General features: G+C 39.1%; 1 protein-coding gene across 1 annotated transcript in view; it reads right to left on the reverse strand.

Moving 5' to 3' along the window:
- Window positions 1–2,125: 2,125 nt before the first annotated feature.
- LMBRD1 (LMBR1 domain containing 1) overlaps window positions 2,126–14,771 on the reverse strand; it is a 262,882-nt gene continuing 250,236 nt past the window's right edge. Inside the window, 2 exon segments of the mRNA XM_030195170.1 lie at window positions 2,126–2,657; window positions 14,445–14,536. Coding sequence (XP_030051030.1) covers window positions 2,544–2,657; window positions 14,445–14,536 — 206 coding nt within the window. The 3' untranslated portion in view covers window positions 2,126–2,543.

The raw sequence follows: 14,771 nt of genomic DNA on the forward strand, positions 1-14,771 counted from the left end.
GCTTGCAACATTATAATGCTAAAACAGTCTTAAATGCTTAAGAACCAACAGTTCTAAAATGTTTTGTAAAATTCAAATAGATATCTATCAGGATCAGGTACTTTCCGTAGTACTGAATGACATATTTAATGATTCTTTATCTGTTCTTGTAAAAGGAGCTACTAACTTGGATTTACCTTCTAATAATTCAATATATAATAATAATTCCAATTGAGTGGATTCTTCTGCACTTCCAAGGAATATAGTTTGTACACTATCTTATCAACTGCCAGGCAACATCCTTATCATTATATACGAACCTAGAGCTTGATCTCTATTTCTGTTTTGTTTGACTTTAAGCCTCCAAGCAAGTGACAGTCCTGCTTCTGATTTCTTTTGCAACCAACAAACTGAAAGATGTTGAAAATCCAACTTAAATCACTTTCGTTACAGATGAGCCTTTTGTACAGTTGTCCTTTGTTTTAAGTTAAGCAGTTCAGCCCATAGAAGAAGATATTTTCTTTGGAGTGAGTGAGTCAGCCTAAGGCTATTTTTAAGCTAGAACAAGAGAATGTCTGCTTGCTTTTAGTGCTTTCATTTATTTAAACATTTTTATATGCTACTATTTTGAAATAAAATCATTCAGACTGGTTTACGGGTCTAGTGTTTTTGGTGCTTGTTGCCTAACAAATGATGGGATGCCAGTTAAACCAAGAATTCCAGAATTTTAAAGATGAAACTCAATGTACAATGACCATTGTAGAGATCCAGATTTAGGTAGTAATTTCAACCGAATGCCAGTGCCCCACCACCATCCTAAGCTGTGTTATTTTTATTCCAATGTTGTAAATCATTTTGGTCTAGTTTTGGGAAAATGGCAGAAAAATTAAAAATATCCCACTAAGTTAGAGTGGCAGTTATTTTTTCTTCCTCCCTCCCTCAAGCCTGAGCACACAATTTTGAAGTACACCCTAGTCTAATTGGTTCTAACAGATGGGGGATCCAATTCTTGATCACATGCCCCAAAGAAGTACAGTCATAGTCTATTTCCTAATTTTGGGCCCAGTTTACTAAGCTGCGCTGTAGGCATGCAAACATTTTTGTGCGCGCTGCTACAAAACACCCATAGGAATGTAATGGGTGTCTCTATCATTAGCATGCACTAAAACGTTAGTGCACCTACAGCGCAGCTTAGTGAACAGGGCCCTTTATTTGTTTTAATACAGATGCTGAAGTAGGTAAAAAGGAAGATCAAAAAAGCAATTCTGAGAATAAGGAATTTTACTTCATCTATGGTAAGTTATCAACATATGGTATAGTTTTTGGTATGATTTTACAGATCAAACTTCAAGAGACTAAAACAAGTAACAGGTTGAAAAATGGTTAGTTTTGCAATAAGAATATTAGGGAGTCCTTCTACACAGCTGTGGTAAAAATGGTCTTAACGTGCCCTTACATGCATCTTTCCTGTGCACTAAGGCTATTTTTACCATGACTGTAAAAGCCCTGATTTTTACTTATCTTATTAATGGCCGCACGATAATGATGCCATTAACATATGGCTATTTTTTAAAATTACCTCAGGAACATTTACTGTTACCTATTTTGTAGGCTGTAAGGGCTCCCGCGTTATCTGTGCACTCAACCTATTAGTGTACGTTAATGTAATGGAAATGGAACTTGATATACCGCCTTTCTGTGGTACTTTGCAACTACATTCAAAGCGGTTTACATATATACAGGTACTTATTTTGTACCTAGGGCAATGGAGGGTTAAGTGACTTGCCCACAGTCATAAGGAACTGCAGTGGGAATCGAACCCAGTTCCCCAGGATCAAAGTCCGCTGCACTAACCACTAGGCTACTCCTCCACTCCATGCTAACTGGGTAGCACAGGAACACCCATTCTCTGCCCCTGACATGCCTGTTCACAAAAAATAAAAAATATATTTAGTGCACGGTTAGCACGTGCACATTCTACAACTAACTTTTTTGGGATCTTGCCAAGTACTTGTGACCTGAATTGGCCACTGTTGGAAACAGGCTACTGGGCTTGATGGATCTTTTGTCTGTCCCAATATAGCAATGCTTATGTTATGTTCTTATGTACTGTTTCATTGTTTCAGCCCTTTTTTTGATGCATTCGGCATTCGTTAGTGCCTAATGCAGTTTAGTAAAAAGGACTCCTTAGTCAGTTACTTCTAAGTTTAATCTACAACTAAGATCTCACTTTTACGAAAAACAAATGCACGTCAATAAACTTCAAACAGAAAAAAATATTCTGAATTATTTTGTTTTTGCTTTGAATCACAAAATTATTGTATATATCAAAAAGTAATATAATCATTGTAAGGAATTCCCCATACCAGTTTATTAATTTATATACAGCAAACTATTACTGTCAATGAGATTTTTCAATCTGCAACCCTTTCATCAGTTAGTCACATCTGAAATGCAGTAAATGTATAAGTTATTCAAAAATAATCATTAATTCTGCCGAAACACAATTTAAAGTTCCATTTTGTATTCTTAGAACAAAAGACATAACTATAACAGATATAAGATTACACATATGGAAGTTCTTCATCACTCATGTCTGAATCATCTTCCTCCACCTCTCCTTCAATGACTGATTTCTTTCCTTTGCAACAGGACACAATTAATCCTATTAAGAAGATCTGTGAATTCAAATCATCAGAATATAAGTTAGTGCTGTTACATTGAAACAAACCAAAATAGAATATTCAGCCCTACATATATGAAGGGGTGGTATTAAAATTAAGAGCTGTACCAATACCAGCAGATCTTTTCAGAATCATCATTTTAACTGCCAAGCATGATAGACCAATATGTATTTTAGATGAGAAAAGAAGCAGAAACTTGTATGCTTCATAAAATTCATCACATACAGTTTTGGCCAGAAGAGAGAATTCTGAAACTATTCTTAAGAAGACCCACATTCACTGTGCATTATATACCATTTCAAAACTGTATAAAATCAGAGCTGGAGATGAGGTAAAGGTAGCATTTAAAGCACTTTCCCTGGGGCTGGAAGGAGAAGAGAATTTCAGATTTTCCACTGGTAGGATTTAAAGGTATACACACATCAGGTTATAAATTGGTGGGGGGAGGCACATTATGTGACTCTCTTTATGAAGAACTGACACTGTGATGCCTGGGGTATATATGGGGGTAGGTTAAAGTACAGAAATGACACTGATGTGATTGAAAGCTTACTACTGTGTTTTAAAGACTCAACAGAGGAAGAAGCAACTGGGTAGGAATAAAATGAGAGCATACAATGAACAGAAATTCCTAATCTTGTACCCACTACAAATAATTAGGGCTTCACATCGATTAAAAAATGTAATTGCACATTTAATCACATAGGGCCCTGTTTAATAAGGTGCACTAGTATTTTTAGCGCATGTACAAAATTAGCGCACGCTGTGTAGGCGCCCATAGGAATATCGTGTGCACCTACATAGTTAGTGTGCGCTAAAAACAATACAAGCCTCTAGCGTTGCTTAGTAAACAGGGCCTATAGTTCCCCCTTCACAAAATATAGGCAGCAGATATAAATTCTCAAAACTGACATATTTCAGTTACTAAACTGAAAATAAAATCAATATTTCTTATCTTTGTTGTCTGGTGATTTTATTTTTCTAATCACTTGTTCCCTGCTTCTGCGTCCCTCTGTCTGTGATCTGTTTCCAGGGCATCCTGTCCACTCATTATTTCTTTTCTCTCATCCTTTCTTCTTCACTTCTTGCCCTACATCTAAATCTCAAAAGGGCGTGTTAGAGGCGTGTTTTGGGCGGGACTATGAAGGGCTTACAATTTGGATGTTTTCCTGCGATAACGGAACATTGTAAAAATGTCCAGGAAAAAAAATATGTTTTTAGTTAGACCTATTTCAATAATGACTAAGTGCCAAAAAGTGCCCAAACTGACTAGAAGATCATTGGATGGACAAAGGCATAACCTCCCCTTAACCTCCCAGTGGTCACTGACCCCCTCACCCCCCCCCCCCTAAGAGGTGAAAGTGACAGTACATACCAGATATATGACAAATATAATGGGCATTGCAGCAAGCATGTCCCTAGAGCAGCCTAGTGGTCAGTGCAATGGTCTGTAGAGAAGGGAACACAGGCCCTTATCCCACTTTGACTGTTACACTTGCAGTGGAAAGTGTGAACGCCCCAAAATACCTACTGAACCCTCAAATAGGTGACACCTGCAGGCATAAGGACTATTATAGTGGTGCACAGTTGGGTGAAATATTTTTTTTTGTTCATGGAGGGTTATGATGTGATGTGTACCTGTGACCTTTTATGTGACATTCACTGCAGTGCCCCATAGGTTCTGCCCCACTTCTCTGCTAGGACGTCTGTGTGGCCAGTCTGGAGCTGGCCCCCATACTTTCCAATGGTTTGTTTTTGTGCATTTTTCCCCTGAATGTTTTTCGTTTGAAAATGACCCTTAAAGAAAGATGCACTGAGCACAAAAACATCTAAACTTGGATGATTTTTGAATCAAAAAGAGACTTTTTCTGGTTCGTAAATGACCATGTTTGGCACTAGATTTTTGGACAATTTTGCAAAATGTCCAAAATCGGGTGTGGATGTCATATCGAATATGCCCCTCCACATGTTCAAGAAGAAAGAGTCTAAGTAAACAAAATGCAATGTGAAATCTTTATGGAAAAAAATTTCACATGCAATAGGGAGGAGTATGGAGGTGGGGGTATACTACCATCTACCCGAACATGATGAAGTGATAATCAAATAGGAATTGCTAACATGACAATAATGGGAGATTTCAATTATCACAGTACATAATTAGTTCTACAAACACTTAACTCGGTATTCGAAGGCAAGTCTTGAGTGGTTCAATGAAAAATGGTGGAGAAAAAAAAAGACTTCAGTACTATTGGAAACACTTCCATTTGAAATATACACCTTCATGACTTAAGAGGACTCCTTATAATCATGTCTACAAAAAAAAACTCCACTTATCAATCTATAGTCATGAAACATAGACAAGACCACCTTTCAAAAATACCAAAAGGGGTGAGACTCAATTTTATAGCGAGTATCTTGAAAAATGTGTTACTTATCTTAGATGACAAATGTGCTCCTCATCATAAGCCTTCTTCTAGGTAGTATTAATACACAGATATCCCAACAGGAAAGCCCTGTTTCGCCTTTATCAAGCTGCTTCAGGGGGTGAAACTGCTTTAATCAATAAGCATCCAAGATCGAGTGTATCCTGCACCCAACTAGTCTTGTGTGGCACTTAACAAAATGGCGATTCGCTACTTCAAAACGCCAAGGATTTGTACCTGATGTGCAACGTTTTGCCTTTAAACGTCATTACGTGCCAATTATGTAAATGATTACAAAAGGCTTTCCATTCGATACAATACAATGTAAATCTGAAAACAACATGCCTTTTCAGATTTACACTGTATTGTTTTGGAACATATCAAGGTTACTGAACGACACCTGTTCAAACAAAAGGAGCAGAGATGGATATTTGTATTACAAACAGTGACACCAAAAGGTTTGAATATTTCCATCTAATGGAAAGCCTTTTTGTAATCATTTACATAATTGGCACGTAATGACGTTTAAAGGCAAAACATTGCACATCAGGTACAGATCCTTGGCGTTTTAAAGAAGCGAATCACCATTTTGTTAAGTGCCACATGAGACTAGTTGGGTGCAGGATACACGTGATCTTGGATGCTTATTGATTAAAGCAGTTTCATCCCCTGAAGCAGCCTGATAAAGGCAAAACAAGGCTTCCCTGTTGGGATATCTGTGGACTAATACTACCTAGAAGAAGGCATATGATGAGGAGCACATTTGTCATTTAAGATAAGTAACAAAGTTTTCAAGATACTCGCTATAAAATTGAGTCTCACCCCTTTTGGTGTTTTTGAAAGGTGGTCCTTGTCTATGTTTCATGAATATAGACTGATAAGTAGAGTTTTTTTTGGAGACTTATGATTATAAGGAGTCCTCTTAATTCATGAAGGTGTACAGTATCTTTCAAACGGAGGTGTGTCCGATAGTATGAAGTCTTTTTTTCTCCACCATTTTTCATTGAACCACTCAAGACTTGCCTTCGAATACTGAGTTAAGTGTTTGTAGAACTGATTGTGTACTGTGAATATTGAGTTCTATAGATTCCATTATTTTTCAGATTTCAATTATCCCAATATTTATGAGGTAAACTTATTAGGATTTGCAACGGAGGTAAAGATTCTAGATGCCTTAACTGATTGTTTCATGGAGTGCTTGGTCCAGGAACCAAACAGGGAGCAACCTACTTTAGATCTAGTTCTTACTGGTATAAAGGACATTTATAAGGGGCAATGGTTGTGGAGTAGCTATGCAATAGTAACCACAATGCGAAGAAATTCATTGCCACAAGAAGAGTTAAAAAAACAAGATATTGCCATATCATTTAATTTTAAAGAGAGAGAGACTATGATAAAAAAAAAGAGTCGGCCAGTGAGGTACTGGCGTAGGATGGCCAAATTAAGGGGCAGCCAAAGGCTACCTTATTAGATCACCCCTTCACAGTGGTGGAATTATATTCCCTCTCACACCTGTGCTGTTCCTCTTCCTAGGGCTGCCCAACAGATTTGAAATGCGAGATGAGACACTTCTTCTTTCTCAAGCACCTTGTTTCACTTTTCAAGTTTGATGTTCAGCCTGAAGAACAGCAGCACAACTATGAGACGGAAGAACATGCTCCTTACACAAGTAGTGTACCTATACCACATCATCAATTTGTATCTTCAAATTCAACCTCTACTTGATATCCTGTTACCTAGGTTGGCGCCGTTCAATTAGTTGCCATGAAATTCTGAAGCTGTACACAATCCTTGGTAATGCTTTATGAGATCTTGTTCTTGACAACCTCTCTTCTCTTCAGTGACTTTCATATAAGAAATAAATGAAATGCTATTGTTGTATTGAATGACTGATCATGAGGAACTTATTCTCCCCTTTGAGGAAATGCACAAAACACACGTGCAGCCTTGGCTCTGGAGATGAATTGCTAGGTTCTACAACTTTCATTGTGGTTGAGTGCAGAGGTTCCAACCCTTTTTATCTGCTCTTCCCTCTTCATTCTTATCGTCTTGTCAATCCTAATACTCATTCCATGCTTCTATTCTCTCCACGGACTATCACTCCATAAAAACAGCCATACTGGATCAGACCATTTCTGCCAGGTACTTGTGACCTGAATTAACCACTGCTGGAAATAGGGTAACTGGGCTACATGGACCATTGGTCTGACCCAGTATGGCTATTCTTATGTTCTTAATGGTCCATCTAACCCGGTATCCAGTGGGAATCTCAAATAGTAGCAACATTCCATATACCAATCTCAGGGCAAGCAGTGGCTTTCCATATGTCTACTTCAATAGCAGACTATGAACTTTTCCCTCCAGGAACTTGTCCAAACCTTTTTATAAACCCAGATACACTAACCACTGTTATCACACCCTCTGGCAACGAGTTCCAGAGCTTAACTATTCTTTTCTTTTTGTTTTAAATAATTTTTATTAGTATTATAAGTAAGAACAATGCAGCAATATACAGGTATGTTAATCGAGTGGCATTATAGAAAAAAAAAATATAGTAACATAGTAGATGATGGCAGATAAAGACCTGTATGACCCATCCAATCTGCCGAAGATAAACTCAAAGCATAAGGTATGATGTGACTCATAGAATAAGGTATGGAAGAAAGTGTTTCTGTCTGTTTGGGACATGTATATTCAATCATTGCCTACTCAAGTTGTATAGGAAGGCTGCAATATAAAAGTGAAAAAATGTTGTAAAACACAGAGCAACCAACAAGGAGAAAAATAAATTTCAGATAATCAAGGTAGGGAAATGACATCTCAGTTCGCTAAATTCACAAATAGTAGTTCAAGCGGCAAGGGCATGGAATATGATTGCGTCTACTTTTCAATCATCCCAACTCTATTTTGGTTTTAGGAAAAATATGAAAACTCTTTTGATCCAGAAATATGTACCTCATTCTTACTGTTAAAACTACTTATTGTTTTTCATTCCAGTTAAATGAAACTGGCTTCTTATAAATTAAAACCCGCTTAGAACTGCAAGGTAATAGTGGGATAAAAAAACGGTTTACCATTAAAGCTCCATATATAAAGAAAAGATATGCATTGGAAATTTAAGTAGAACTAAATCAGCCAAATGTACTATCTTAAACAGCTGGAGAAGAGTGAAAGAGGGGTGACCAGAAATGAGTATATTTCCAAGGATTGCGTTTTTGAAGGTAAACTAACTTTTCCATTCCAGCTACCTGCTAAAATTCATACAACCAAAAGTTCAGGGGGGGGGGGGGGGGGGGGCGTAAAACAGAATCTTTCCATTTTTGAGCACTGCACATTTTGGTGATAAGCAATAGTTGCCTAATTAAATTTAAATGTTCAAATTAAGCTAAATGTGTTAGTGGCATTCCAAGAACAATAAAAGCTGGATTAAGTGGAATTTCCTCCTGAGCTAAATTGGAAATATATATAGTTATCATTGTTCAAAAACATTGAAAGTGTGGACAGTTCCACCACAGGTGTGCCATATCTCCTGGGATGGAACATCCTCTCCAACACAAGGTAAAGAAAGAGTTCGTAGCCCAACAAAGAGGAAATTTTTCTCCCCAAACTCTAGGGAGTGTGGCATCAGTGGCCAAAGCCTCCAAACTTGTGTTTATTTATTTTGAATCCTGCGAAGTAACTGAATTCTTCTAAACACTTCAAAACAGCAGGGAGGGAATGCACAGTGTCCACTATCCTGCTTATAATCGAACGAGAAAAACGCCCAAGTTCCGACCTAAATCGGGAGATGGACGTTTATCTCACAAAAACGAATAAAGCGGTATAATCGAAAGCCGATTTTTGGACGTTTTCAACTGCACTCCGTCGCGGATGCGGACAAAGTTGATGGGGGCGTGTCAGAGGTGTGGCGAAGGCGGAACTGGGGCGTGGTTATCTGCCGAACAAAGATGGGTGCATTTCACTGATAATGGGAAAAAAGTATGCGTTTTTAGCTAGAATTTAGGACACTTTTCCTGGACCCTGTTTTTTCACGAATAAGGCCCCAAAAAGTGCCCTAAATGACCAGATGACCACTGGAGGGAATCGGGGATGACCTCCCCTGACTCCCCCAGTGGTCACTAACCCCCTCCCACCACAAAAAAATGATGTTTCACAAATTTTTATTTTCACCCTCAAATGTCATACCCAGCTCCCTGGCAGCAGTATGCAGGTCACTGGAGGAGTTGTTAGGGGGTGCAGTGGACTTCAGGCAGGTGGACCCAGGCCCATCCCCCCTACCTGTTACAATTGTGCTGCTTAATGCTTATTAGTCGTCCAACCCCCCCAAACCCAATGTACCCACATGTAGGTGCCCCCCTTCACCCCTTAGGGCTATAGTAATGGTGTAGACTTGTGGGCAGTGGGTTTTGAGGGGGATTTGGGGGGCTCAACACACAAGGGAAGGGTGCTATGCACCTGGGAGCTCTTTTACCTGTTTTTTTGGTTTTGTAAAAGTGCCCCCTAGGGTGCCCGGTTGATGTCCTGGCATGTGAGGGGGACCAGTGCACTACGAATCCTGGCCCCTCCCACGAATAAATGTCTTGGATTTATTAGTTTTTGAGCTGGGCGCTTTCATTTTCCATTATCGCTGAAAAACAAAAACGCCCAGCTCACACATTGTTGAATAAAACATGGGCGTCTATTTTTCCCAAAATACGGTTCGGTCCGCCCCTTCACGGACCCGTTCTCGGAGATAAACGCCCATGGAGATAGGCGTTTTCGTTCAATTATGCCCCTCTATGTGTGCTAATAAATCATCTGCAAATGCAGCAATTTTGAACTCTCTAGACCCTAGATGTACCCCCTGCACCTCTGAATTGGACAGGGTCTCTCAGATTAGGAGATCTAAAACCAGCATGAAAAGTATTGGTGATAAGGGACATCCCCATTTAATTCCACGATGAATGGGGAAGGGATCGCTACACATCCCATTCACCGCTATAAAAGCTGTTGGAGATCCATACAGCATCTTAATTGCAGTAAGAAAGGTTCCCAAAATGCCACATCTTTCTAGAACTATGTATGTACATCTCAGGATACCTGTTCGAACGTTTTCTACGCATCAAAGCTTACTAGCAGAGAAGGCGTCGAGCAGTGGCGAACATCCTCCAATGTAGTCAAGATGGCTCTAGTATTTTTAACTGCATGGCGGTGGCAAACAAACCCTACCTGCAGATCAACTACTAATCTGGGCAACATTCTGGCTAGACAGTTAATAATATTTTTGTCAGGAGTTTAGTCTCAAAACATAGCAAAGATATAGGCCTGTAACATTCTGGTATTTATCTGCTGTATGGTAGGGTCCTTCCCCGGTTTAGGAATAACTATTATTATGGCCTGATTTAGTACACCTGGTAGCTTTTGTTCATGTATCAATGTATTGAGATGTGTTGTGCAGGGGCAACAATCTCCACTCTCATCATTTTGTAAAATTCAGTTCTAAACAGTCAAGCCTGGGACACTTCCCTAATTTGCTATGCTGGATTACAAAGGATACCTCCTCTCCATTAATGGGGGGTGTTTAACATCCTCCTATGGGCATCAGTCAAGGACGGTACAGCATGATGTGACAGATATGCCTTGCTCTTGAGGTCATTGGTAGAGTCCTCTTTATATAAGGCCGTAAAGAAACACTTAAGGGTGTCTCCTATTTCAGGCACTGACCTAGCTACATTCTCCATGGTGTCTTTTAATAGTAATCCCCTACCGAGACCCCTCCACTATTTAAGTAACCGGAAAACAGGCTCCCCGCTTTAATTCCAAAAGGATACATCTCATATTGGAAAAACTGAGCTGACTTTTGCACCCAGTGGTGAAGAAGCTCATGAAGAGCCGTTTGTGTAGCTAACAGCTGTGTTTTAGTGTGAGATGTGGGAAAAATCCCACACAGCTGTCTCTGTTTTAATTGAGTTTTTAACCAAAGTATCACTTGGTCTCTATTCTTCTTTTTATGAGCAGAATACGCTATGATCTCCCCCCACAGAACAGCTTTGGCTGCGTCCCAGTATAAAACTGGGTCTTCCTTGTGTGCCTGGTTATGTATTTTATAATATTTCCATTTATTTAAAATATATTGACTAAACCTGGTATCATGATACAGCTGAGGGGGACAATCTCCATGGTGACCTATCCTTTCGATCATTCAGGAGATAATGAGGGGCATTTTTGATGTGATGTCTAAATCTGATTTTGGACTTTTGCGGAAAATGTAAAAAGATCCAGTAGCGAACATTGCCATTTTCAAACCAGAAAAACGTCCAACTTTTTGTTTCGAAAATGGCCATTTACTAGATGTTTTTGTGCTCAGTGTGTCTATCTTTTCGGACCATTAAAAAAAAAAAAAAAATCTTATCCAAGAGAAAAACAACAAAAACAAGCCGCTGGGCTGTTTTTGGTGGGGGGGGGGGGGGGGGGGGGGGGGGTGGGCAGCATTCTTAGTAGACTGGCCACATACAAATCCCAGCACAGCGGTGGGGCAGTCTAGGGGGTACTGCAGTGGACTTCACATAAAAGGTCCCAGGTACACATCTCACTGTTACCTCCTCCAAAACTCACCCAAAAACATACTGTACCCAGCTGTATACCACTACAATAGCCCTTATATATACAGGTATAACCTATATATAGGTACAGTAGGGTTTGGGGGGAATTTTGGAGGGCTCACACTTTCCACCACAAGTGTAACAGTTAGGGTGGGTTATGGGCCTAGGTTCCATTCTCTACTGTGCACAGCACCGACTACTAGGCTACTCCGTGGACCTGCTTGCTGCTCTAACAGGACTGGCCATAATATTTGAAGTTGTCATAGAGGCTGGATGTACTGTTTCGTTCACATCATTGGGGGCTGGGAGGGGGGTCATGTCTTAAACCTTCCAGAGGTCATTTAGGGTACCTTTTTGTGAATTAGTCGTGAATGAAACAGGTCTAGACCAAACCATCTAACTTTTAGCCCTGGACGCTTTTGCTTTGTTCCATTATGGCAAAAAAACATCCAAGTTTTGAGAATACCCAAATACTGCCCCCAACACGCTCCCTTGTGATTTGGATGCATTGCATACGAACTGCATAGAAAACTGTCTTAAAAATGGGTTTCAAAAATAATGATTTGGACATTTTAGCAAAAAAGCATCTATCTGCTGCTTTGTGCCAGTTTTTGGATGTTTTTGTTTACAAAATGTGCCCCTATACATCTTATGCGGGGAGGGTTCTGCAACCCTGTTAAAGTCCCCAACTATGATTTTAGGAAGACAATCAAAGTACTGTATGTGCTTAATTAGCACATGCTCCAATAGATGGAGCCTGCGTTAAGCGCCACTACTGAGCTTGAAAGAGTATCCACGAATTGAGAACCCGGTGTCCCCTGAAGAAACCTTTTGGTGAAATGGGTCCGTTGGGTCTCAGTTGTCATTCGGGAGAACACATATGTCAAGCTCAGTCAGTTAAGTTAAGCTGAATTTGTATTTATTTTGATTGATTTTTGCATGTTTGGCAATGAGTTGTGCTGGTTACACAGTGATTATTCTTTTTTTCTTTTCTAACTGATGCATGAGGTAAAAAAAACATTCAAAAAATAATTAAATGACACAAACAATTTTTACCAACCTTTATGGTTGGTTGGGGGGTTTTTGACCAATGATTACAGAAAACAGGCACGAGACCAGGATGGTCTAATTCCCATAAGCTTGCAGCAGCAGGTCATTCCTTTCTGAGGTCTTTTCCCCCTATTTTTTGTTAAAGTGGTGTGAATCACATTCTGAGTTTTTGCTCGCTCTTTGTGTGGTACCATTGAGCTTAATTAGTGTGGTAAATAATTTTTTTTTACTGTAGGTATTGGGGGCATACATATTGCACAATAATACTGGTTAGCGCTCTACTACCAATTCTATCACCATGAAGCAGCCTTCCATGTCTGTGATCACTCTTTTCTGCTCTACTGAGTCCTCATCTAAATAGAATTACAACCCCAGCATTCTTAGCAACAGCTGGGGCCTCCACATGCGCTACCCACCAATGTAGAAGTTTAGCATGTTCCTGAGAGTTTAAATGTGTCTCCTGTAGACCGGCTATAACAGCCCTCTGCCTATTAAGAGCCTGTAATATTTTCTGTCATTTCAAAAGTGTCCTTTAGCACAACCCAATTTCCCTGAGACTTACTCATATGACTTTGAAAATTAGAGGCCAAAATGTGCCAAGTCATTTTCAAAGAGACATAAAAGAGGAGAAATTCCCTTAGAACATCTAACCCTGAGTAAATTTCAATAGATATATTATAATATAAACCTGAAGAGCTAGAGAGCACCAATATAAGAAACTAAATAGAAAAACACACTCTCATTAAATTCTATTGGGTAGGGAGCTTTCCAACATTTTGGGGCATTAAGGATGAGTGGTCACTCTTGAGGATTATAGTTTTGAAACCAATGTTCACCTGGACTCAACCTGAGCTGTGTGGTTCCAGGGTTTAAAACTAAGTGACTCTGATTTTTTTTTCTCTTTCGTGTGGTGCACTCATTTTGTTAAAAACTCTTGTTTATTTAATTATTTGTTGCATTTGTATCCCACATTTTCCCACCTATTTGCAGGCTCAATGTGACTTACATTATGCCGTAATGGCGATCGCCATTTCTGGAATGAGAAATACAGAGTGGTATTGCATTAAAGTTCATAAGTGACAGAGTAAATTAAGCAGTCAAATATAGAGAGTTCATTTCTGGGATGAGAATAAAGTAGTATTGCGTTAAAGTTCATTGGTGACAAAGTAAATGAAGGAGTCAAGTATAGAGAGTACGGTTTTGTTCAGTTCTGGTATAAGTTTCGTTGTCTGGTATTTAGGATGGATCATTGTGGTATGCCTTTCTGAACAGGTTGGTTTTTAGTGATTTTCGGAAGACTGTTAGGTCGTTGATATAGTCCTCCCAGTTTTTTGCATTTTCTATGGGTAGTGATCTTTACCACTGTAGAGTATCCTCAATTTTTTTTTTTGCCACAGTGTCTTTTCTCCAGTTAGGAGTTTTTCACACTGAGGTTGTTTTCGGAAATTGGTAGGAAACCCATGATGATAAGTCCAATTAAGGGTTGACCATCTCTGTAGGTCCCCTGGATTAAACCTGATATAATGCTGGAAAGCTCCCTACCCAATAGAATTTAATGAGAGTGGTTTTTTTTTCTATTTTTTTCAATGTACTTTTTCAACATTTACTTTATTTCATACAAGCTAATTGCTAAATTTGAAAGTTAAATATAAGTTCATTACACTTGAAATAACCTCTATTGACCCAAAATGATTGTGTAGGAATATAGTTAAATAAAAAGTACTTACCACAATAAACATCCAGTTACCAAAATAATATACAGCACTGAAGAACCAAAATTTATGAAGGAAAAGGTATGTCCGAGTTATCATGCACTGATCTGAAAGAGAAAGTAAAGAATTACTAGGGAACTACCAAAACAAAAAGAACATGAGATTGATATTCAAAGGACTTATATTCCTAACTTTGAGAGTTAGGCTCTTAAGCTGACCTTTCAGAAAATTTACTAGGACTGAGTACCTAAGTTCATGCTCTTAGTTTCATTAGGCTCCTAAATTTAGTAACCTAAAAAGTGAATGGCAACAGAGGAAATTCAGGGTGGAGAAAATATTTGG

Source organism: Microcaecilia unicolor, chromosome 3 (assembly GCF_901765095.1).
Source record: "Microcaecilia unicolor chromosome 3, aMicUni1.1, whole genome shotgun sequence".
Taxonomy (NCBI): domain Eukaryota; kingdom Metazoa; phylum Chordata; class Amphibia; order Gymnophiona; family Siphonopidae; genus Microcaecilia; species Microcaecilia unicolor.